A 27,516-nucleotide genomic window follows, 5' to 3' on the forward strand; every position below is an offset into this window, starting at 1 on the left:
ATGATAGATTGGTAGAACTTTGCATAGCATGGTATGCTACATGCATGATGTGTGCAGGAAAGTTCATGGAAAGTGCATATTTTCTTTTAAAAAACCAAGAGGTTTTTCAAATTATAAGTTTTAATGCTGCTTATTTCCTTTTTTCTTTCTTTCTTCCAGCCTCAAGATTAGTATCCTGTTTTTTGTTTGTTTGTTTGTTTGTTTGTTTCTTTAAGTATCTAGAAGCTTTGGAATGTGAATATGTTGAAAAGCATTGATGGAGAGACTGAAAATTTATTAGTAAAGATTTCTGTGTGCAATGATGTACCAAACTTATTATTAAATGAAATAGTGATCTGAGTCTACTGCTAATTTTTTACAGGCATTTTGGTATCCCATTTTCATTGATGTTTCTATGACAACTTAGGAAAAATAATAATTTTTGCTGCTTTCAAATGACATCAAGGATGAGTCATTCATTGTTTTTGTAGTCAGTTAGAACTTTTAAAAAATCTAAGATTAGGATCAGATTTTAGTTTGCTTAAATTTATTTAAAGCCAATTTCTTTCCAGTAATAACTGGCAAGTGGAATTGTTGCTTAAAGGGGGGACTGATTTTAACTACAGTGAAAGGGTGAATAGAAATGTCAGCTTCGCTAAGAAGGCATAGCAGAGTTCTATTTATCCTCATTTTAGTCTATTGAAATTATATCTGTACAACTACACATTTGATTTTCATGTAGAATAAGCAATGCAACTTACGGAATTTATAAAGAAACTTTTTCCTAGCTAATGCTATACTGAGAATGGGGCTATTCATTTGGTTCAAAAATATCTCTGTTAATGACAGTAAAAGCTTCTGTGAGGCCACATTGAAATTCTGACACAAGCTTTTTGTTATGCGCTGTTAAAGTGACAGGATAAAAAGTGCCTCCAAATGTAGTTCAAGAAAGTAAGAAAAGTGTTGGATGAACTTTGGCCAATCCTGAAGTCATTAAAGGTATTTTTTTAAAGATCATTTTTATACACATAATAAGGTAAGGTGTAGGATCTGTCAAGGCAGACGGACCACTTAGCTGTAAAGATTTAATGATTTCAAAGGAAAGTACTCCCAAACCGCAAATCACCATTCATACACAAATTGTAGGTCTGTCTAATGGAGAGTCCTGTTTCCCTTGCATAAGTCACTCATAAGTCACTAGTGAGATATGAATTTTACATCTGATGTGAAAACACATTCAGTTATGACTCCTTTGTGACTTGCACACACACACACACAAAAAGGAAACACTGTATATGTTTGATAGAAATGAAAAGAACCAAGTTTTATAACTTTTTTCTAAGAAAGCACATAAAAAGCCATCATAAAAAAAGCTATCGCGACAAAGCTTTTGGTTTATGATCCTATCTCTCAAAATACATATAAAAATAGTTAGATAGATAGATGATGGTAGATGATTAGACAGATGATAGATAGATAAAAATTCAACCATGAATGTATGTAATCATTGCTGGCTACATAATATACAACATTTTGAAGGCAAAAGCTTTATTTGTAAAAATTTGGAAACTTTCCGGGGCAGTGACCATGATGCCTGGGTCTTTCTTGAGAGGATCCTGCCTTAGAGGCAAGAAACCACTGTTTCAGCCACTACATAATTGGACTAATTGGCACTTAGGAAGAAAAAAATGAACGGCATCTGACTTAAGTAGAAGTTTTAGATCTCTCTGCTTTCTGATTATTAACTAATGCATTAACTCATAGCTGTCCCGTGGTATTATTTCAACTTAGATCTGAAGAATCACAGCTCAGAATATATAATTCCACCCACTTTTAATTATCTTAGGTAGGAATCAAATTTAGGTAAAGAATCCTGGTAGTTTCTGTGAGATTATTGTCATTACTGAGTATGATATTAGCTGTAGACTTTTAAGAGATGGCCTTTATTATGTTAAGATAATATCCCTCTATCCTTAGTTTGTTCAGAGTTTTTATCATAATAAAATATATTGAATTTTGTCACATGTTATTTTTCAATGAGATATCATGAGGTTTTAATTCTTCGTTTTGTTAATGAAGTGCATCACAGTAATTCATTTTCATATGTTGCATCCCAAAGATGAAGCTCATTGCTTAAGATGTATATACTTTTAATATACTATTCAACATAATTTGCTCACATTGTATTGATGATTTTTGCATCTATCTTCATCAGGGAGATTGACCTGTTGGTTTTTGTAGACCTCTGCTTAGTTTTTCTTTTACCTCAGGTAAAGTCTTTCTCTCTCCACCATTTTTGAAAGACAATTTTGCCAGTATAAAATTTTTACTTGATAATTTTTTTTTTTACGTGAGCACTTTGAATATATCACACTACTCCCTTTCAGCCTGTAATGTTTCTGCTAAGAAATCTGCTTATGAGCTTATGGGGACTCCTTGTATGAGACAAGTCCCATTTCTCATGCTACTTGCTTTTTTTGTCTTTGACTTCAGATAGTTTGATTATTATGTATCTTAGTTTGTATTTCTTTGAGTTCATCTGTGCTTTCTTGATTTGAATGGCCATATCGGTTTCAAGACTTAGGAAGTTTTTGGCTATTATTTTATTGAATAAGTTTTCTGCCCCCTTTTCTCTATCCTCTTTCTGAGACTCCTATAACACATTTATTGTCTGGCTTGATGGTTTCCCATAAGTATCTTAAGCTTTCTTCATTAAAAAAAAAAAAGGTTTTGCCAAAACCTGTTTGGCTCAGTGGATAGAGCATCAGCTTGCGGACTGAAAGGTCCCAGGTTCGATTCCGGTCAAGGGCATGTACCTTGGTTGTGGGCACATCACCAATAGGAGGTGTGCAAGAGGCAGCTGATTGATGATTCTCTCGCGTTGATGTTTCTAGCTCTCTATCCCTCTCTCTTCCTCTCTGTAAAAAATTAATAAAATATATTTTTTAAAAAGTTTTGCTCCTTTGACTATATAATTTGCAATAACTTGTCTTTAAGTATAGATAAGTTTGTTGAGCTTTTAAAATTTATTTCAGAGAGAGGAAGGGAGAGGGAGAGAGAAATAGAAACATCAATGATGAGAAAGAATCTCTTATCAATACCTTCTATATGCCCGCTACTGGGCCCAGAGGAGGAATTGAACTTTGTGACCTCTTGGTTCATGTGTCCACACTCAACCACTGTGCCATGCCAGTTGGACCATAGATGTGTGTGTGTGTGTGTGTGTGTGTGTGTGTGTTCCTGCTTTATCTACTCTGTATTTAAACCTTCTAATGAATTTCTCAGTTCAATTATTTTATTCTTTGGTTCCATGATTTATTTCAATTTGGCACATTTATATATATTTTTGATCTCTTGGTTGAAATTCTCACTTTTTCATGTATTGTTTGCCTGACCTCATGTAACATAGTTATGATTATTATTTTGAACTTTCAGGTAAGTCATGTAACTCATTTTCATTAGAGTCAGCTTTGGACACTTGTTTCTTTGGAATGTGTTTTCTTATTTCTTCATTTTCCTTGACTCTTTGGATCAGTATTTACACAGAAGACAAAACAGCCATATCTTCCAATCTTTACAATCTGGCCTCACCCAGGTGAAGAACTTCATGAATTAAGCCAGCCAGAGAATTTTGGGTGTCTCAAATCTGTGTTCTTGTTCAAACTTCTCTCTTTTCTCTCAGTTGCTCAATTACATCCAGCGTATGCTGTGTCCTGGGCAGTGGTCTTAGACATCCTAGACAGAGGCCACTGCCACAGAAGCCCCCAGAAAAATAAGAATGTGTGGTCCAGCACTTTTCTTCCTTCCCCAGGAAGAAGTTGGGATCTGTGTGGTTTTTCCCACCAGAAAACTTTGCACTTAGTCAAGGGGTGTGGCTGTGACATGAGCTAGCTTGCTAGTTCAACCTCAGACTTTGTTCTCAGAGCTTCCCGGGTGATTAGCACTGCCATGTCCCATTCGCACTCTGAGACAGGTGACACAGAAACCATTGCATCAAGCAGCCCCAGAAATATTAGAATATTGGGCCAATGTTCTAGTCCTTTCTTTTTCTCCAAGGGAGAAGCTGGGACCTGGGGTTTCCTCCCAAGTGGCACTGTGTCAGGAGTATGGCTTGTGAAGAGAGTATCTTAAAATCCCTACTGGCTTTGATGTGGTTGGTTTTGCTCTTGACCAGGATGCAAGAGCCTCTCAACTGGTCCCCGATTTCTCACAAAGGGCCCTGTTCTGGGTACTGTTGTTGAATCAGTATGCCCGTTGGGGGAAGACAGTTTTAGGACTTTTTATTCCACCATCTTCCTATTATCACTGTAATAAATTCATTTTTTATAAAAACTCTATGAAGTACAAATGATCATTTTGTCTGATTTATGCATAAAGAACAAATAAATTAAGAAAATTTAGAGTAAATTCTGTTAAGATGGCAGAAATGTTATTAAATGTAAATGCAGATGAGAAAAAGCCAGTAGAGAGAAATATATTGAAACAAGTGGGAAGGTTTGAAGCATAAAGAAGGTAGATTTGTATTAATGATAATGATGCCTTTTTGTTGTTGTTCTAAAAAGAGGTAAGGAAAAGGGTATGTAAGAAAGTGAAGAGGATTGGGGGTCTGGAGTTGGGAAGTGAAATCATTTCTTGTCCAATAGTTTCAATTAACTGTGTAAGGTAGCATCTGACTGAAGCGGGAGATGGAGATTGGAATTAGCTACTGTAAAGACAGAGCAGGCTAGTGGGCAGCACTGAGGGCCTAAGTAAGGCTAGGGCCTCTACATTTAGAGAACCAGTCTGTAGAGTTCTCTGCTCTCTCTAACAGTACTAAGCAGCTTGACAAGAAGTATACAGACATTGAATAATTAGATTTAGTATTTGAAGCGTAGAGTTGTTAAACAAACAACAACAAAAATGTGTCAAGTGAGTTAAAGCTATAAAAGAGTGACTAAAGCAGTGAGTCACATACTCTGGTTTATACAAGTAAGCAATGAAAACAAAGGTCCTGATAAATAGGAAAAAATTAAAGATCATAAATAATGTGATTGTGATAATTACAATGCTTGATAATGAGGATAAATGTTGCAAGCTAAGGTATTTATTATACTTCCTTTGTAATTTTTCTAGAGTGCACTCTTTCACTTATCAAGCAAATGCTGTAAACCAGTATGGCATGTTATGTCAGCAGCAGCCTCAAACATATCATGATTACTGGGTCTCTTGATGGCATCATTTTCTCTTGTGATTTAGTCTCATGTTGTTTTGCAGAGACTTGTACAAGCTGAATAGTCTAAAAGCAATAGACTATACCATATGGCCAGGTGTAGAGTAGGCTGTATCATCAATGTCTGTGTAAGCACACTCTATGATGTTCGCACAATGATCAAATTGAGCAAGGGCACATTTCTCACAACATACCCCAGTCATTAAGTAGTATATGACTGTAGTTTATATGTTCATGTTTGACCCTATTCCGTCAGCAAAAAAAGAAGAAAAGTAAAATCTCTGCTCTCCTGTGTATCTTTTCATAAATAAGTTAAAAACGCATTAACACAGGAGCTAGCAGCCATCAGAGTTTGGTGTAAAGCTGCTGTTGATGTTCTATGGTAAGTGTGACAGGTGAATAGTACTGAGATGGGGATTTTAAACCCAGCTTGGCCATTTTATGGGAGACTCTTAGAAGTTATTTAATTTCTATCTAGGTGTTAGATTGTTAAAAGATTGTGTTTAGGAAGTGTAATTTTCCTGGCTCTTGATTCATCTATAATTCTTGATCTATAAAACTATATAGCTATTATTAATTGGCTTTTTTACTTTGTTATCAGATTTTTTTTATTTGGTATGTCATTTAATTTTCACAGAAGCCTGAGAAGTATGTTTTATTTTCTCTGTTATATTGGTAAGTAATTTGGCAAAGAAAACTTAGTAATCCTATGACTAAAAAGAAAAAAAAAAGAGCTAACTCTGATGCTATTATTTTTATATATGTTAAATATACATATTCATGTATAGTTTCTCTATGGCTATTTAGGATATTTATCATGAAGAGATGGAGAGAAATGGACAAACAGTGAGGCATACAGGATACATGGCCTACTTGTAGTATTTGTATACAGTAGATTATGTAAATCTACGGCATAGCTTAATCTCTCAGTTGGTTAAGATGCCAAGCTAGTGATATACCATGCTAATGAGAAGGCTATGGCTTTTACCTACTTTTAGGATAATAAATTCTGTTCTCTAGTATAGCCACATTCTTTGCCATTAGGTGGATGGTGCAAAAGTCCATGAAATATGACTATTTGATCATATTAGTACAAATGAATTCTATTTCTCTGTAGCTATACCTCTACTGTTAGTTTAAAGCAAAGCACACTATAGTTCAGGGTAAGCACAGAGGAGTTTGTCAGGGTTTGCAGTGATTCAGTTTGTATTTATGGAATACAGTCTCTCTCTATAAAAAGCCGGTGTCCCTGATGATCATGATGACCAAATGACCAGTCACCATGAGCATTTCTCAATACCTCCCTCCTCCAACCCTCACCTGCAGTCTCTAATCTACACTAATAAAACAGAAAGATGCAAATTGACCATTCACTATTCCTTTGCAACACCCACCAGCCAATCAGGAGTGAGTATGCAAATTAAACCAACAAAGATACTGGGTTAATTTGCATATGCAGGCGCCAAGCTGCCAGGGGCGGGGCAGGACACGTTCCATACCACCCCAGCAGCTCCAGGCCTCTGGGCAGCATGGGAAGGCAGGGAGATGGCTCTGGGCTGGAGCAAAGGCAGAAAGGTGGCTCCAGTCTGGAGGGAAGGCGGTGCTGGCAGCCAGGGGAAGGAAGGCCCATTCTTACACAAATCTTCATGCATCAGGCCTCTAGTCACAGCATGGAAACTACAGCAAACAGAGCAGTGGAGAGTGACTGGTGAGCGGGCAGAAAGGTCCACTTCTTGGTCCCTCCCCTGGCCCTCAGGCTCCAATCACAGCTTGGTGAATGGGGAACTATGACAAACCCAAGTGAGTGGCAGTGGGGCAGGGAGAGGGTGGAACAGTGACCTACCTATTGGTCCCTCCACCTGGCCCACAGGCTCCAGGGAACTGGAGCCATGTTGTGATCGGGGAACCACAGCAAACCAAGGAGAGGCAGTGGGACTGGCGAGTGAGCAGAGATGGCCTAGGAACACTCACTGTGCGTGATTTTGTGTATGCTAGGCCCCTAGTCTGTGTGTGTGTATATATATATATAGCTAATATGCAAAGTGCCCCCTTGGGGGTTCGACTGGGAAACTGGGAGTTTGATCGCTTGCTATGACATGTGTTGACCACCAGGGAGGGTGGCACAGAATGAAGGAAAGCCCTGGCCAGCAGCTGGAAGGCCCAAATTGGCTCTGACCACCAGCCAGGCCAAGTGACCCTACCCATGCCTGGATTTCTTACACTAGACCGCTACTATTTTAAATAAATTTCCATTCATGGAAAGCACAGAATAAGCCTTGATGCTGTACTATTTTAATAGAGGAAAAAAGCAGATATTGCACAACTTACTAGCAGACAATATTGGCCATTATTTTGTTATAAAGATAGAGTGAAAGGGCTGTTAATATTTATTCAAAATCTTTACACATTAAAAATTTCCATTATTTATTAGAACATTTTTAAGTAAAATAAAATCCTATAAAAAAAAAAAAAACCGAGGCACAAACAACACATTAATCATTTATATAAGGGGCAGATAACACCATAGTCTATTTCAATTATGAGGAAACAGAGGTTCAGATTTGCCTTTCAGAGGCTTGAATTTGCTTTTTTTGTCTTGCATTGATATCTGCATTCCACTGGCATTTCTAACCCATATGGCAAATAAAACCAGAATATGGCTCAAGCATTTTGGTTGGCCTTCGTTTTTGTTTTTTACATCCAGATAATATGGACCTTATAGCAATAGTTATTAAACCATTATAACTAATGATAGAGCAGTGTTTATCTGTTTTATATATATGGATTTTTCTTAAATAGATTCTTAGAATTTACATTTTTGCAAATTTTGTGACCTCTTTGCATTCTCTAATATCGGTATATCAAATTAGATTGCAAAAACAATAATATCAAATGTTTTAAATATTAACAGCAGCCAGAGTGAAATGTCACTTTGGCTTAATATGTGAAATCAGCTCAAGGGGATAAAAAGAAAGGTTTTTACCTGAAAAATGTTTGGGAAATATAAAATTGACAAAAAATTCCTACTATGTAAAATACATTTAAAATTTTTTATGGGTTCAGAGTTTCTTTGCACTACTCAGGCACTTGGCAATATGTATTTTTATTTTTATTTTATTTTATTTTTTAATATATTTTATTGATTTTTTACAGAGAGGAAGGGAGAAGGATAGCTAAAAACATCGATGAGAGAGAAACATTGACCAGCTGCTTCCTGCACATCCCCCACAGGGGATGTGCTCACAACCAAGGTACATGCCCTTGACCGGAATTGAACCTGGGACCTTCCAGTCCGCAGGCTGACGCTCTATCCAAGCTCTAACCGGTTTTGGAGGCAATATGTATTTTTAACAAAAGTCCAGAAAGTGAATTTCCTATGATCTATTTTCAGTTGAAACCATGAAAACCTGAATGGTAGCAGAGAGAGTGAAGTTTATAAAAGGCTAGCATCCCTGCTTTAGGAAAAGCTTGGTATACGAACTGTGTGCTGGAGGGTATTTCAGAAAAAGCAGAACATTAGAACAAGGGCAAGTGTTTCATAAAATAAATGGCAAGTCACAAATATTCCAGAGAAGGAGGGTGAGAGAGGAAGTTCATGTGTAATTGACATTTCTTTACATATTGAACCTTAGTTAAATCTAAGTTAATTTTATAAGATAGGTATTGTTAGTCTACTTTACCAATTTTGAAAATGAGATTCAAAGACGGTAACTCATCTGATGGATACAACTGGTAAATTAAACTACCAATCAACAAGATAAAAATATGTAGTTAGCAACCATTTTTCTAGTACCTTTCCAATTCTATAGAGGAGATAACTATTAACTCAAATTTTAAAAAGTAAACTGCCAATAAGTGAAGGAAGAACTTGTCATCACTCGAGTTCTGATTGACTTGCTCACTAAATTGGGGTTTAGTACCCATGCCACTGTATTCTTAATTACTCTCAATCATCACATCCAAAATACCCCTGACTGTAAGGCACACATTATTGTAAAGATCAATAAGAAAGAAAACATTGCTGATTTAGCAACGACACACCATCATTGTAATATATACCTGGATTTCATAGATTTTAATGTTTTAAAAGATATGTGCTTTGGGAGTATTCTATCTATGCTTTTTCTCAAAGGAATGGCATTACATCAAAGTGGGGGCAGGAAGATGATGTTCTCCTATGTGTCTGTGTGGAAAACTGATGAGTGCCTTGTTTCAGAAATGTTCTGAAGGCTACATTTCTCTGTATGGATGTATAAAACAAGTGACCTGATTTCATAATGTACCTTCCTTAGAGAAAATGGCCATAAATAAGACATTCTAAAAGTTGGGACCAGATTGATTTGATCCTCAGAAGAAAGGAAGAGTAGGAAATAGAAATGACCAAAAGAACGTATCATTTGCCTTTTGTGATATAAAGCAGCTGCTGACACATGTCCCCATTGAATATTATTTTTGTATCCGTGGGCTATCAGATAAAATTATTTTTTTTAAACCAAAAATATTATCATCAAGATGTGACATGGAAACTATTCTGCATCATATAGCTACCAACAAAAATACTGACAGCAACAGTGGATAGGTGCTGTTATATTACATTGCAAATAAAAACAGAATAAAATAAAAAAAAACAGGGTGGCAGATGTTTAGTTTATATCTTAACATTTTCTCTCTTAAGATATTCTTGGTGGGGGGGGACTTAACCATTAATCCACATGTATTTCACTTATATAGGGAATACATTAAATTTAATTGCAGCAAATCTTACCATGTACAAGTGACTCTACCATTAAAAATAAGCACACAGACAGGGACAATGAATACAAAAAAATCAAATAAAAATGAGTGAAACCCTCTACTTCACTGTCAAAAATACAACAGGAAATAGAAAGTGCTTAGATAAAAGGAATAATTTAAAAATGACTTATCTAAGCCTGCATGAGCTATAAGACCATTTAGAACCATTTTATTTTATACATTGTGCATGCAGATACATTTTATTTAATTGCATATTTAAAAATACATATGCATTTTATTTACTTGCAGATTTGAATCTTCTATACGATTTAAAACATAGAAGTGAAAAATATGGCGTTGCAATGTTTTCACGTCACAGTAATTGTTTACAATAAATATCATTGTAGGGATGAATAAAAGCTAGCAAATGTTACTAGAAAGATGGAGGCAGAGGAGGTGGTTCTGAAAAACACAATTTAATGAACAGCCTTTTCCCTGGGATTTCATCCTTTCTCCACCTCACCTCAATGACACCTGTTTCCAAGACCAATATGAAATTATGCCTCTTGGTGCTTATTTCGTAAGAACATCAGCGCGGACAAATAAACTTTGCCTGTGGTCCTCGGGACCCTGGGTATCATAGTCATCAGAGATACAAGGGAAAGTTTGCTCTGTATTAAATATTTTTTTTGGGGGGAAAGCTTAAATATATATAGGTAGAACTCATCCTCTGATTTTCAGGATAAATTCTGAATTGGAAAGAATAGGACTTGTAGTATAATTGATGGTATTAATTATTATCATAGAAATATTTCTGACACCAGACCACAGAGTATGATTTCTAAATATGTGACTGCTGAGGTTAAAATCCCTCCCTAAAAACCCAAAGGAAACCACCAACCTAAATGTGTAATTAATAAAAGAAAAACTGATTCATCACAGTAACTTTGGTAGGGCAATTCAATCACACTACGGTGCATATATCAACTGTAAAAAATGGGATTCTGAAACCTGGATACACAGGAACAGACACTATCAAGGTGAAGCCATCCTCCGCGGTGCAGCCTCGCAGAGAGACCCACTCAGCATCTAACTGTGCAATCTAAATGTCTATGCACATGTGGCCTCGGGCTTAAAAGTCTTCAGTATGTTAGTTTGTGCCTGCTTCTCCTTGAGCACATATACCAGCCTGCTATGTTGACGAGTGATTTAATCAATCAATAAAAGTTCACTTTGCACCAACTAAGTGGGAATAAATTTGAGAGACATTTATGGTGATTAAGCAGATGGAAATAAAAAGGGAAGAAAGGGTGAAAGATAATTTAAGATTTTATACTTTGCGTGAATGCCTCGGTGGTCACCTCCAGTAAAAATGTAGTATGTATATGAGGGTGGGTGTGGGCGTTGTGTTTGAGTTGGAGTTCTAGAACTACCAGCCTGGACCCTCATCTGTGGAACTGAAGAATGTCTAGGAGATAAAATTAAGAGGTGAAGCCGGAATCAATGACCAAATTAAAAGTCCAAAGGAGGTATTAGGCTGAATGGGACAGGAAATGATGTGACAACCAGGAATGACTGTGGAAAACAGAGCCAATAAAATGCATGTAGCAGAGTCTAATAGAAAGTGGCACTTGAGAAATTCCCCAAGCTGGTGGAACATGAGTGGGTGATCTTTTAAAAGGATATCTGTAGTCTTATTTGCAGAAAAAGTGAGAAAGAGAGAGAGAAACTAGTGAAATAGTAATATGCTTTAACTATTCTTGTGACAGATACAATAGAGAGACGCGGACTTGAGGCATTTTTAAATGACAGACAGACTGGGACAGAAGGATAGAGAGAGGGCAATGGCACTCCCAGTGTTTGAGGTGGAATACTTGGCTATTGAAATTCAGAAGAGTGAAGTGTCAAGGAAGACATATATTAGTAATTCATAGATGATCATGGCATTCAAATTTACAGTTATTGAAATGAAAAATACAACATTTTAAAATACATTAAACACTAATGACGTGCATATCACAATGCTTGTTACCTAAATTTCCAACTTAGTGTCAACTCATTCTAAGAATTGTATCTGAAAACATCTTAACATTCTAAACACATCTTTAGTGGACAAGAGTTGATGTTGCCCTAGCTCTCACAATACCACCATAACAAGAATAAACATGATATTTCATAGTACAATAAACCAGTGAGATGCATACCACTTTCAATAGTCTGTGTACTGTGACAGCTTTAAAAATTAAGTGTCGCCATTACGCCTATTAGCCAGAATGAGACCTCAAATAAACAGGCTCCAACATGTTCGCTGTTACATAAATAAACTTCAAAAGCTGTAAAATTTTTATTCAATCACCTTTACAAGAGACAGGCACTTGCACAAAATTTAAACCTTTAGTAGAAAAATCAGGGGGAATTTGTGAGTGACTGATTACATAAAACATAGAAACCCAAGACTGGAAGTGCTCAAATGAGGAAACTAAAGTCAGAAAGATAGATAATTTGCCTAAATTTATTCTTGTTTGTAATCCATTGAGAAACCATGTGAGAGATGTGGCTAGAATTTGAGTGAAACATAGAAATCATCCAGCTTTAAGCATACTGAATGAAACATTTGACAATTTTTTGGTTAAAATTTCTTCTACTTTTGCTCCACCAAAGCCTCATTCAAGCAGCAAGGTTATGTGTGTGGTGATTTCTTTGTGTATGTGTGTGTGGTATATAAGAAATTCCTAGTAGATATACTGCTTCCTTATATCCTCTATATATGAATGTCAGCAGCCAATCAGTTTCTGATCCACAAGCAAAACCCAATGGAAGAGGCTATCAATAAAAATCCCAGGGATATTCACCCAAAACAAAGCTTTTGGATGAGTCTAAAATGATCCAAGTAAAAATCTCAGTCATTTTTATCTTTTGCTTTATGCCCTCAGTGGCTTTCCCTGCATATTAGCATTCTTAATTTTCAATCATTGAAATACTCAAGTGCATCCAAAATTATTTTCACTTCGGTAAAGTGGCAATTACTCTTTGCAAATGAAAAGTGGTATGATAAGGTGAGAAGCGCGTTCATTTCAGAATCAGGAGACATGATTCTGCTTCTATAGGTTGCTAGCTATGAGGTCTTTTTCATGAATGCGGTTTTCCTGATGATGCACATTAAATGGTCCTAAGACAGCCCTGCAAATGTTAGGATGTTAACTGTGACTTCAAATGTAAGCAATTAATGTAAATAATGGTGCTGTTTTTCTATACCTGGACAACACCATCGTTCGCACTACAGAAGAATGTTGAAAATATTAAGAATATCAGATGAAGAAGCATCGAATCATTAGCCTGATCAGCAAGATCACATGTCTGTCTAGCCCTTCGCTGCAGAGTCTAGGCTTCCCATCTGCAAATTGATTTGGGGCTATGTGAACTTTAAGGTTCCTTCAGCACCCATCTCCTCCAGGTACCACCTAAAATAAGGATATATCCTTGGTTTCAAAAGTACTGAAGCATCCAATAGCTCACAAGGGTAATTTTCTCAACTCTGCAATATACTGCTTTCCTGTGATAGCTAAACATTTATTGATTCCTAGGCCCAGTGACTAACTCCTACCCCCATATCTTCTATCAATCTAACACTTAAAGTAATTTGATTTTGGTTTGACTGACAAGTATCACACAACTCTATTTTTAATTCCTTACAGCCCTTACTGACCGGCAGTTTACAGTGGTATTAATAAATCATCAATCTGTAACTAAAGAGCAGGTTCTTTCAGGAACGTTTCCCCGTTGCAGACTGTGGGAAATCTCTGAGGAATATTTGTCATTCTCACAGTTACAGTGGGACATATGAGCAGCCATTTGAGACAGCTTGGCTGAGGACTGAGGAAAAGAAAACATAAACTACAGCAAAAAATAAAATAAAAAAATGACTTTATGAATTGATAACTGGTACTTTCTCACTTGCAGTAAACATATATAAAAAAAAAAAAAAAGAAGAAGAAGAAAAAGGAATTGCTTAATGTCTGGGTTCCCGAATAGGCATTTGATGGAGGGCAACAAAAGATGGTTTGTAAATGCTATCTGAAACAGAGATAAGAAGAAACTGAAAGGGCAGGAAATTGAATGAGTTCTTCCCTCCCACCTCATCACCAGGTTTCAGATGAGTCTGGAAAGGTCATTCATATAATTATTACAGTAACTAGTTCAAGGCCTTTTGAGCACAGCTGATCTGATTGTGTGTTAATGGCTGCAAAAGCAAGATAAGGAACATGTAAAGTAAAAAAAAAAAAAAAAATTATGCCTGTAACACTATTAGCTTGCAGGATTGTCGTAGTAGATAAACCAATGTTGCTTCAAAGTTTATAGCTTTTTAAAAATTTTAGAATAATCCCAAGTCTGCCCTTGTGCATGGGGTCATTTCAGCATAAGTGACCAAATTTTACTTCTTTGTTGTTGGTGGCTAGTGATCTTTCTGGGGGTCTTTGAAAGGTCACATGATGAAAGGAAACCTGCCAGAAATCTGTAGCTAATGTAATGTGATCAGAATTTTCAGGGCCAGGACATCTGAAAGGCGTCTGAAGACTTCAGTCTGACAGAACCAAGGCAATAACGTGCCTCCTGTTACAGAGGACTGACCACATTCCTCAGGCTTAAATTCAATTTCATAAATATAGTCAGCACCTGGTGCACATAAAAATAATCTAGGGATTTAAAAATATATCACAACTAGAGACCTGGTGCACGAATTTGTGCATGGGTGGGTTCCGGCCATCCTGCCCCCATCAGAGCCAATAGGGGGCAGGGCCAGCTGTGGGAAGGGGCCAAGGGCAGTTGGCCAGCCAGCCCCACCCCCTGGTCAAATGCCTGATTGAACTCCCAAGTCAAGGGGACAATTTGCATATTAACCTTTTATTATATAGAATAATGAAGACAGAATTACACAATAGCCCAATGGGACCGGCTAAACAGTAAAATATGGGTGGGTTGTCATCAGTTCTAAAGGTAAGAGATTGAATCTTAAGTAAAGCAGGTGTGACTGAACAGAGGGGTGGCATTTGACCTAAGCCCTGAAGACTGAAGTAGGATTGTGAGGGCAGGATACAGTCAGTCCTCACTTAACATTGTGGCTAGGTTCTCAGAAATGGCAAGTTTAAGCAAAATGACTGCAGTGAAACCCATTTTACTGCAGGCTAATTGATATCACAAGAGTTAAATTCCTACCACACTTCAAATTAAAGAGCACACCACTTCTGCTATCCAACATTGAAGTAAATGCGAGCCATACTTACATTTAAGAAGGATTAATAAAAACAAGTAAGATAATCATTTTCCAGCCCACTTCCCGTTTAGAGCTGCAGGTGGCTGGCGGGAGCCCTTCCCAGCAGCTCGGGGCACAAGGTGGTGCCAGAAAGGAAACCGAACATTGCCACTGGTAGTAAAATGTAAAGGGAGCTGGCCAACCTTGATGGCTCTGAATGGTCAGAGCTATTAACTCATTGTTTAGTTGAGATAGTGGTAGTTGAGGCGAGTTTAATCTGTTAATCATATGTAAATTCTTATTGATTTCTGTTGCTGGAATTTCCTGCCTAAGGGATGTCTTTGTCTCAGAATCTCAATAAAAGGAATGGCAAGCCGGCACCTGTTTGGCTCAGCGGATAGAGCTTCGTAGGCCTGCGGACTGAAAGGTCCCGGGTTCGATTCCGGTCAAGGGCATGTACCTTGGTTATGGGCACATCCCCAGTAGGGGGTGTGCAAGAGGCAGCTGGTCGATGACTCTCTCTAATCGATGTTTCTAACTCTTATCCCTCTCTCTTCCTCTCTGTGAAAAATCAATAAAATATATTTAAAAAAATAATAAATAAATAAATAAATAAATAAATAAATAAATAAATAAATGGAATGGCAAAAGGCCAGAGCATCAGGTAGTCCTCCCCCTAGAGGTGGACTCCCGCCTGGCCCTCATTTTCCCAAATTAACTCTTTTCCAGTCTATTCATTTTAGTGTGCAGCCTTCTCCAGAAACCGGACTCTGAGTGGAACCCTGAATCACACGGGTCGCGTTAAGGGATCCCACAGGTGGGAACCCACGCTGGGCAGGGTGCCCTTCCATCACAGGGCGTACTCACACCCACCCGCACTCAGACCGGGACAATGGAGACATCAAACTTACCTCAGGAGCAAATCTTTGGGTTTGGGAGGAAACCTGAGTGTCTGGAGAAACCCACATAAGCATGGGAAGAATGTCCACACTCCATAGAGACAGCGGCTTAGAAAATTGATTCCCCCCCGCCTCCCATGAACATTGTAACAAAATAATGTTGAATGAAACGTTATTTATGGATCTGCCAAGAGGGGGCGCTAAAGGGAGAACTCAAAGCTATAGGAAAGGGACACACTGCTTCCTGTCTGCTTCTTGCTGCTGGATATTCATGTTCATTGCACTTTAGCAACAAGTCCTTCCTGAAGCAGCAAAGGAATCTAGTTGGTTTTTTCAGCGTTTGTAGGAGCAGCTTCATTTTGTCTCACCTCTAAAACTCAGCTGTCTGGCACCTGCTCCCCTGATGTCTGAGTCCCAAGAGGGATACCTTTGAGTTTCTAATCCAACATAATAAAAGACTAATATGCAAATCTATCAAATGGTGGCATGACGGGTCGCTATGATGTGCACTGACCACCAGGGGGCAGATGCTAAACACAGAAGCTGCCCCTGATGGTCAGTGTGTCAGAAGCCAAAATCACAGCCGATGAGCACGGTGCTAAGGATATCCAATGGTAAGCTTAGGACCGCACCCCGATATCCCCAGAGGGCTCCCAGACTGTGAGAGGGTGTAGGCCAGGCTGAGGGACCACCCCCCAATGCACGAATTTTGTGCACCAGGCCTCTAGTTCTTAATAATTACAACTCTTCTACTTTCCATTTCAGTCCTAAAGATGGTAGTTCTTCATGTGGTTACTAACTCTCCATACGTAAAGTTCTCATTTTACTCTCTCTACCTAGTTATAGAGAGTAGGCTTGAAAACTTAGCCCAACCAGTTGAACATATCACCAACTTTCAATTGAGAGAGCCATTAAACTGAAATATTTATTGCAGCCTTAAGGGCTTACATACTTGTACTGTCTTTTGACCTCTTTTCTCTCATTTCCTTTCAAGAGCACTGTGTCTGGTGTTTAAAAGTAGACTTGGGAAATAGCAGACACCTCCTCTTCCCTAATGGAAGTCCCTGGGCGTAATGTTCCACTCCCTGCATATACCACCAACCATTTTTAAATGTTATGTAATAATGTAGGTGGCAAAACACAGCTAATTAAGCTGGCCTGACTCTAGCCTTCTACTCTTCATTTGCAGCCTGAATGGGTAGATGAGCGAGTGGTCAGCAAAAAAAATAATTTTTAAATTTTCATTTCCATCCTTCACTCAGACCCTTTCTCTCCCTTCAGGAAACAGTGCATCTGAATTATTAGGAGACAAGTTGATATGATTATATTCTTATGGCAGTGTAGGGAAGCGCTTCTACACTTGTTATTGCCTCTGCTGACAACCCATTTTTCCTGCAATCGTTTTTTTTCCATCAAGAACTTCTACATTGTACCCAATCTAAGTTGCTAGTTTAATGCTATAGTGTTGGAATTTCACCCTTTTACATTTTGTTGAAACTGGAGAACAGCTTGTGAGCAATCTCTTGGTAATAACCCTCCATATGTCTAAAACAGCCTTTTTTCTTCCCAAAGTAATTAATCCCCCTCCTTTTCCTTTAATACTTTGCTGTATTTCTCAAGCCTTTACACACCTTTGTTTCCCTGTGGGCCCTTTTTAAGCACTTCCCACTTTTCTGAGGAAATTATACCTTGAAGAATTGACTAATACCAAACATAACATGTCACAGGCACGCCATGCATAAGTTCTGTGCTCAGTACTTGATAATTCTGTTTGCAGAGACATATCAAGGAGTTTATTCCTATAAAATAATTCTGTATAATAAAAGGCTAATATGCAAATAGATCAAATGGTCAAATGATCAGTCGCTGTGATGAGCACTGACCACCAGGGGGCAGACACTCAATGCAGAAGCTGCCCCCTGGTGGTCTGTGCACTCCCACAGCAGGAGCACCACTCAGCCAGAAGCCCTAAGCAGGACTCATGGCTGGTGAACACAGTGGCAGTGACAGGAACCTTTCCCACCTTCGAGGCAGTGCTAAGGATGTCTGAGGGCTCCTGGACTGCAAGAGGGTGCAGGCCAGGATGAGGAACCCCCAACCCCAAGTGCATGAATTTCATGCACCAAGCCTCTAGTTATAGTATATTTTTGTTGTATTCTGCTGTAGCAACCTATAGAGAAACCATTTGATTTTTGCTAAATTGAGATTTAAGTAGAGGCTTCTTTAGAAGAAATCTTGTAACATGCAGCTTTCCTGTTGACTTTTTAACCTAACTTCTGATTAGGCAGGTTGGTGAACCTGTGTGATATTAAGAGAAAGTAAAATTCTAGGACCTAAAATCATTTGGCTTCAGCTATTTTCCTTTAGGAATACAGAAAATGTATCAGCGTCGTAATTTTAAATTATGTGTGCAACTGTGGCTGCATCCATTTACATTCTCTAAATTATAAGAAATTTTAGGGACAGATCTAGAAGTAAATGTATTTTTCTAGAGGAGTAAAAATTTTTGTGAGCAGCAGAGCAGTACTCTGACAGCTTGAAAGTGTGACTCTGGCAATACAAAGACATTTCTGATTGGTCTGGGTCAGGGAAAATTCAAGACGAAGAAAATCTGCCCTTATTGTCATTTAGTCTCCAGTTTATAGTTGGAACAAAAAAGACAGGCAGCAAATCTCTCCAGAAATAAAAGTTGAAGATGTAGGACACCTTGATCAGGATGTGTGCTTCTGCTAATGTGATGACTAAAACCAACTTTCAATTGCCTCCAATATATAGAGAGAGCCATTAGATGGAAATATGTACTAGGGCCCTAAGACTGGACTCCAGAGGGAGGTGCTACATCCAGAAAATGTATGAAGACAACATGGCATCTCTTTGAGAACAGGGACTATGGAAATGCAGGGAAGCTAGTACATTGCCTGGAACAGAGTTGGTTTTCAAAACCGCCAGACACATTTCAGTAGGTTCTTTTAAAGATACTTTAGCTCATATGCATTTACAGGATGATCTATACAAAGCCCACCTCCTGCTTTTTTAATTCTTTGCATAAATGAATGATTGATTTTTCCTTGAGAGAGGGGCTGTACCTAGGAAGGCATTTGATTGGATGAAGGACATGATGAAAAATGGTAGGAAAGCTGAATTGCCCCCATAAGGCTGGTAAGAGGCATAGGTAGAGATAGCAAGAATATGTGCTCATGACTTCTTCCTTATCTGTCCTTGAAACCATTATTGCATTAAATATCACTCTCTGTAATATATATTGATCCCTCTGTCCTTCATCCTAGTATTTAAATATGATGAAGAATTCATTTTTAACTTTATACTACCTCTCAAGTCAAACAAACAAACAAACAAACCTTTCCTAAAGGTCAATAGATAAAGAGAAGTGTCTGTTTTTTTTATTGTTGTTAAATAGTAAATATGACTAGAACTTGATAATAAGCTTTGAGAAGAAAATCAAAAGAGGAGAAAATGTAGGGCTAAAAAAGAGAGTTACTGTTAGAATGAGGTGAGACTAGTCAGGAAAAAGGCACAGCTAAGAATATAAGTGTACATTTAGAAATAAATAGGAAACAAGAAGAGGCCAAGAGACAGAGATGCGCAGAGGAGAGCAGTGCACATTTGTTTGAGAGAATTGGAGTTAGTCAAAATGCTCTATGCATAGAGGATCTATTACTTATGATCTATCATCTGGTAATAACACAGATGATGGATTAGGTAGCCACGGTATTTCTGAGTTCATTCTTCTCCCACATTCTCTGCCTTGTGTGCACTGCCAGCCGTATCCTTTTGGCTTCCAAGCTGGCTCCAGGTGTCTTCAGCCAGAGGAGATCAGAAGGCATGTAGAAAAGAAGTCAGGATATGAATTTCCCGACCCTTCCCTTGGCTGTGATCTCTTTATGACTGCACTGTCTGCAGCTTCTTCCTGCTGGGGGTCCCTGCCCCCCTCCATATATTCTGCTGTCCCTGGTTCTGATGGCACCGTCTTCTCCCACTGGCTCATTCTGGGTGAGAGTTACTTCCTATTATCGCTGGCCTGCTAATGTCTCAATTACTTTCCTTGGTCCTCTTAGTCCTGCTCACTAACAGATCTTTAACATATGCCTCTACTAAAATCTTTTGGACCATTGGAGTTGGGTCCAGTTTCCAGCTGAATACCTGACTAACACAGATTAAAAAAAAATGTTTAAAGTGGAGAAACATAAAAGTAAATAATTTAAAACTGTATTGAGAGCTATGAAGAATAAATACAACTACTTAGAGAGAAAAATGAGTGTGATTTAGACAGTTGTCAATGGTGTCTTTAGAAGGTGACATTTAAGTTGAGGCCAGAGGATAGGAGCCAGCATGGAAAGAACAGGGAAGACTCTTCACGCAGGAACGGCCAGTGCGGAAGCCTTGGGAGAAGAGAGCTTGATATGCTCTATGCCATGATTTGGTTATGAAACTCTAGGAGTTGAAACACTCCATGTGTAAAAGCAAAGGGGGAATCAATCTGAGTCCTCATTGATATTTAATGACAAATAATAAAGTTTTTGGACAAAGGCCACCAAAGAATCGTATGCTTGTTAAAGTGGGAAGCAGCTAAAGTGAGCTGTGGGGACTAAGCAGATACCCAGGTATTCAGGTGAAATCGCTGTGATCATGTTGGGATGGATGGATGATCTCCACATGATAATAGGCTGTACAGAAGTTAACATATGTAAGGAAGTTATTTCTTTGACCTTGTTTACTTTCATCAGAATTGCAGGTTAGTCTTTAGGTAGAGGTATAGTTTCTTATAACATTTTTTAAAAGTAATAATTGTGCCACTTCACAGAAAGGATATCAAATGAACAACAGTGACCTTGATGGGCTATGTGTCTTCTTTATCCTCCCCCTTTTTATTAAATCATCACCTAAGATATGCTTTTTATTGATTTTTAGAGATAGAGGAAGGGAAGGAGGAAGAAGGAGAGAGAGGGAGAGAGAGAGAGAGAGAGAGAGAGAGAGAGAGAGAGAGAGAGAGAGAGAGAGAGATTGACCGATTGCCTCCCATATGCACCCTGACCCTAAGTATATACCTCGACTGGGAATCGAACCTGAAACCTTTTGGTGTATGGGATGACACTTCAGTCAAATGAGCCACCTGGACAGGCCTACCTTCCCTTTTATTTGTTTATTTGGGGTGGTTTGGGGAGAAGTAGCAAAGAAGGAGTGGAGAAGTTGAAGAAAATAAAGTATTAAAATAACATAATTGTTGAATCCTACCTAGAATGAAGGGAACTTTAACGATCCATTTAAGCATATTTCAATACTTCCCAAAGCAAACACATCTAGCTTATTAAATAAGCCTGCCTGGGGAAATTTCCCATATTGTTCCCCCCCCCCCCTATAAATCCAGTTCTCTAATGTGTTTTACAATATGACCTCCCTTTGTTTGTGGCTTTAGTGCAAATACTAAGCATTTAAGAATTATTTAACTGCAGGATATACTAAACCTTTGGCATCAAACCAAAATAAATTATTTTTGTATTTGTGAGAATTAAGCTGCTAACGCTGGACATTTTCAAGCATACGCTGACGTGACAATATGAACAAATGGTGAAAAGCACACACACCACGACCTTTAAGGTGCTACTTAACCATGTGCATTTAAATATCTTTGTGTTTAGAAGACTTCTGCAGATATCTGCCCAAATATCTTCTTGATGAATTTTTAGTTCTTGAAATATATTTCTATTTATGGGCATCTTTTACTTAAAAGGATGACCACACAACGATTTATTTTGTTTTCAGTTTACTGTGATGCTGTTTCTACTCAGAATTAAGTAAATTTCACAGATGTTATTTTAATCTGCCTTGATATTAAAAAACATAGTGTTTACTGCGTTCATGCCCTAAATGTCCTTTTCCTAGCTACATTTCTCATACTTAGTAATATTTTCCTCACTTACAGACGAAACCCACTTTAAGCACATTTATATAACATGTTTTATCTCCATGTACTTTGTAGTCAAGCTGTAAAGAGTAGCTCACCACAAGTAAAGTTAAATGATTAGCAACTTTGATAGAGATGCAATTATGCAAATTATAATTATAGAGTTAGAATAAACCCTGAGGGCTTATCACCCATAAAAAAAAAAAAAAAGCAAACAACAACACTGTTAAAAATAAATCATAATACTCTAATCAAACACAATCAAAATTCCACTCTTGCCTCTATACCCAATACTCATATTGTAAACATCATTGACAAGTAATTATATATCACGGGATTTAAACTCTCCGAAATAGAAACCTTAAGTATAGCAGGCATTAAAGTGTGATATGAATCATCTCTCTGATTTGGGGAATCTTTACATGTTGTGCATATTGACAGCTGGTGCGATCACATTATCATTATTTCAGGAGATGCAGAAGTAAGCAGTTGATTCACTGTAATTATTGTCTTTGTGGTTTTTATATTCATGGCTTAGTATATCTTATCAAAATTGGGGATGAACAGATAGCAACTTATTCTTTTATCTTTTTTATTTACATCATTGCTGAATAAAATTTCAGAAAAAAATACTGAAATTTTAAGACACATTGGCAGAGATGTAAAGCTCCTTTTAAAAAAAATTAAAGAAATGTTCTCTATGTTAAAATAAGCAAAAATGTATACATTGAGGATCATGGAAATGACTAGAAAGATAATTATAATTGGTTACTTCTTCCCACCAAGGAGATTGTGGGAAAGTGAAACCTAGCAAAATAAGGGATTCAAAAATACGATATGTCATGTTCTAATAAACAGTCGTGTCTAATTATGGAAAAATATGGACTTACTTGCCGAGGGCAAAGCACTCCAGCTTCACAGTGGTTCCCTTAGCCGCTGTAACAGTTAAAGGAAAATGGACCTCAATTTTCGGCTCGTATTCTCCCATCACACCTGGAAAAGAAAGCGTAGTCTTAAAGCATAAAATGAATGTCACAATTTCTTTTCGATCTTGGGGATGGTTACGTTGAACAGCACTGTGGTTTGGTTTTTAACGTCTGTTCGATGACTGCTACATTTTTGAAGCATGAAAAATAAGAAAAATACACTTAAATTCAGTCATTATGATGTCTGACTTCCCTTAAGGATTGGATTGCATGTATGTTCGGTACTTTTTAAAACAGTGATTATTTAAGTGTAAATTAAGACTAATAGTTTAGGTACTAATTGCAATTCAAAGGAAATAGATAACTACAAGCAAGCATTTCTTATGATAAATAATTGCTGATTTAAAAAAAAAAAATGAGTAAAGGAACCAGAACTTTATAATTGCCAAATTAGTGAACACTTATTTATTAGCTAATATATATTTATTGAATATCTATAATATGCAAGCATTTTGCTAGGCATTGTGGGCATTACAGAGATAAATCACCCATGGACTGTGCTCTCAAGCACTCACCAAATATGTTCTTAAAGAAAGAAACCACATACAAAGTGCACTCAAGTATGGGAAAAGAGCTATATATCAAAACAAGTGTCATGCAACATAGAAGGGATGAGTGCTGTGAATGAGGATCCTTACAGTTTTATGTGCATTTGAGGGGATTATAAGAATGGCTGGGATCTGTGTAAGTGGGGAAAAGAGAGAAGAGAATTTAAATGAAACTGTAAGAAGAAAAAGGTATAGAAAACCACTAGAAATAGAAAAATCAATTTTTTTCTAAAATATTGTTACATGGTAGAATCTGGATTTAGCACAGATGCTTCACTGGGGAGCTAGTATGTGTGCTTATGGGTGTCTGTGTTTATGGGCATATTTGCACACATAGGTGTGGGTGCATGTACAGTAGTGTGTGTAATTTCCTGTGTGTGTGGAGGGGGGGTGAGAGAGGTGAGCAGAGGAAGAGACTGGGACAGAGTAAAATAAAATGCTATAAGATATACAGGCAAGATGCACTGGACATGCAAAGGGAGAAAAAGTTACTTTAGACAAAGAAAATATTCATGTGTTAATTATTTCTTTATTATTGATTTGAGATGCATCCTGAAGGAAGACTTGGACAACTTTATTTATTTATTTATTTATTTTGCATGTGTGGACAGCTTTAGGTGGAGAAAGACACAAGAGATTATCTTTGCTAGATTTTTGTAAAGCAATCATAAAGAAAAAATATCAGTGATATTTTTATGAAAGAGATTGGGCTTCCAGACTTGGTTCACTTTTCTAAACTCTAATTAATATAATGTCCTGTCCTGTTCTAACAGGCTAACTCCCTTGCTTTCTTCCTAGTCTCATGTTCACTGCACAGCAAGAGCCTGGTATACAGCAGGTGAGATCAGTGATTAGCACTGTTCCATCACTCAAAATAGATGGTGAAGCACTTCTTCTTCTTCTTCTTCTTCTTCTTCTTCTTCTTCTTCTTCTTCTTCTTCTTCTTCTTCTTCTTCTTCTTCTTCTTCTTCTTCTTCTCCTCTCTCTCTCTCTCTCTCTCTCTCTCTCTCTCTCTCTCTCTCTCTCTCTCTCTCTCTCTCTCTCTCTCTCCCATGCTTTTTCCCCCTTTTTTAAAAATATATATTTTATTGATTTTTTACAGAGAGGAAGAGAGAGTGATAGTTAAAAACATCAATGAGAGAGAAACATCGATCAGCTGCCTCCTGCACACCCCCCACTGGAGATGTGTCCTTAACCAAGGTACATGTCCTTGACCAGAATGGAACCTGGGATCTTTCAGTCCACAGGCCAAAGCTCTATCCACTGAGCCAAACTGGTTCATCCACATTTTCTAGCTTCCTTTCTTTTATTTCCTCATGCCTTTTCCCCCCTCCCCCCCATGTCTCCATAAATATCAGGATTTGGCCTGCTTAGTGATACCCGACTGAGTGCACACAATATTGAGAAGTTTATCTTTATTGCCCTCTTACTGGTAAGCCCTCATACTTGTAAGCCCTACCTCTGATGGCCCACCTGAAGGAGTCCCTAATGTCAGCTTCTGAGCTCTCCATTCTCTCCCAAAATTGATTCTGTAGTGTTCTTGTTCCTTGTCCACCTGTTAAGCTGATGATTAATAAGACATGATACTTATTAAGCTTATTAAATCCAATGCTATTTGCATGAGTTCCTATGAGTGCTGGCCATCCCTGAGAGCTGTAGAGTGCTGTAGAAGGACAGTGAACATCAGGATGAATTTAGAAGATGATTCTTTATAATTATTTCTAGTAAGTGTCTAAAGAGGTCTTAAGAGAAAGAGACCTGAATTTCGAAAACTCCAGTATTTTTTTTTTTCTAGCCTAAGTATAAATTCCCTTTAGAACTGACTTTTATATTAGTACTTTTAAAAACAAACCCTTTTCCTAAAGCAGGTCCCAGAATTGTACAACATGTCAGGCCCTTCAAAACCTCGATCCAACTCTGAAAAATCCCAAGATACTACTGATATTTTTGGCTAATAGGAGCCAGACCCAAATATTCTCTCTCTTCTCTTCTAGATAATATTTGTGATTGCAAAGGTGATCTTTTATTGCTTTAATCCTTAAAAATGACTCAAAGAATGGGCACTCCTGGTGGTATTTGAGAAGTACTTTTATCCAAGTTGGGCTTTCTCATGTTCCTTAAGTGATCCCATATGACCAAAGAGATGGTTAGGCCTCACTTTAGGGCCCAAGAGGTTTGCTAATATCTAAACTAGATATCAAAAATAAAGTTAAAAGGTTTGAATTAAAGGCTTCCAATTATATTACCTAACCTGAGCTGTGCTGTAAGAAATAGCTGGATCTTTTAAATTTTACTCTGATAGTGCTAAAAAGACAGATCAGAAAGCTCTTTAAGTATGTTATGCTCTTTAACAATTGATTACATTCAGGAATTAAATTTTGCTTTATGCTTCATGGGATAATTGTGTTATGACTAAAGGTTTTTCTCAGTTTAATTTACCCTCTTTCTTTTAAAGATGAGAGAGGTAAGAGTCAAAGGGGTCAAGCACTAGTAAGTGGCACAAGGATCTAAAGAAAGCTGTTGGTGGAAACAGAGCAAAAATGGGAATTTTCTGACCTTAAGTCTTCAAATGTTTTCTTGCTATCACTCTGTTGGGGAACATCAATCACAGAGTATAACAGTCCAGGCATATCACATGTACTACATCAATCACTGATTGTCTGCCTTCACTGCTTGTTTCATTTCATTTCTATTTTCAACATCTCAAGTCATATGCAGCCAGCTGTAATGTTTCTTGTTGGGTAGGGTTTGATGAGGACAGGTAAGAAAATCTTATACAATATATATTCAAAGATCACATTACTAAGATTATCTCTTCAGTCAATGTATTATTGACTTTTTGATAGTCCTTTATATTAAGCTAAATATGCTGAAGATACACTAAGTTGTGTTCTCATCTTTTCCTCATACATGTCCCTTTTGGCTTAGTTGACTGCCCTACTTCGGAATTACATGCCATTGGAAGATGGCCCCAAATTACCCTAATCCCTAATAAACAGAAGCCTTCCAGCTGAGAGTTCATTACCATCCTTCTATGTCTTCATGGTTGTTGACTTTCTTATTTATTCCAATTACTTACAAATAGCTCGGATGCTTTTCCGTAAGTGGAATGCAATTTAGAGCAGTGTTTCTCCAAGTGTATTGCAGAACAGAGAGCCAATGACATCAGAAAAGTCTGGAAGCCTTACTAAAATTCTAGGCTTTAGGGTTTAATTCTGAACTTATTGATAAATAATCTTTGAAGATAGGGCTACAGACTCTACATTTCAATCGTTTCTCTAGATAATTTTATGTACATCGAAGAAATTCAGTGTTGGATGAACATTGACTCTTATTTTTATCATGTTACCTGTCATCTTTAGGGCTTGAGTACTAAATAAAACACCTGGGGAATAAAGAACATGCAGAGAGTCTATAATCATATTGCATCCATTGGTGGCTTGTCTTAACAGGCAAATTATATTCAACTTGCATGTCCTGGCATTCATGCCAGAGCTGGGAATTTTTTTCTGATTGTTTGAAGATCAGTTCTAATCAATCGGTCAGTGTCCATCGGTTAGCACTTAAGTATTTAAAATTATATTTCTGCCTGGTACTCATAGTAATATTCATTTCCAGGGCCAAGAATTGATGTCTAATAGAACTTAAACATTTGATTTAGCTCACGAGTTAAAAAGGTTTGGTTGATCTTACGTCCAAATAATGGATTTTTACATTTTTGTTTAAAAAACATCTTTACCAAATGGTATTCAACATGTTTCTTGTCTTCCAAGAATAGAATGATATTTTCAGTGTTTCTATAGAAAATATTTCTTCTATCTTTTCTAACCATGTGACTTGAATAGAAGCCATTATCTTCCTATAAATTCTGCCTTCCTGGGTGTAGTTATTCACCTATTATGGATATCAGCTCACACTTGGCTAGATTAAACCCTTGTCCTGAACATAATGTTTAATTCATGGATGGACAACTTAAGCTGGGACTAT

The 27,516-nt window shown here is 37.5% G+C and overlaps 1 protein-coding gene across 5 annotated transcripts in view; it reads right to left on the reverse strand.

Moving 5' to 3' along the window:
- The window catches only part of CNTN5 (contactin 5), a 917,150-nt gene that overhangs the window by 251,056 nt on the left and 638,578 nt on the right, over positions 1-27,516 (reverse strand). For all 5 annotated transcript variants that reach the window (XM_084894670.1, XM_084894671.1, XM_084894674.1 and 2 more), the window contains one exon: positions 22,886-22,988. In XM_084894670.1, the coding sequence (XP_084750796.1) occupies positions 22,886-22,988 (103 nt within the window). The remainder of the gene's footprint in view (positions 1-22,885; positions 22,989-27,516) is intronic.

Source organism: Pipistrellus hanaki (assembly GCF_964339955.1).
Source record: "Pipistrellus hanaki genome assembly, chromosome: 9".
In the NCBI taxonomy this organism is placed as follows: domain Eukaryota; kingdom Metazoa; phylum Chordata; class Mammalia; order Chiroptera; family Vespertilionidae; genus Pipistrellus; species Pipistrellus hanaki.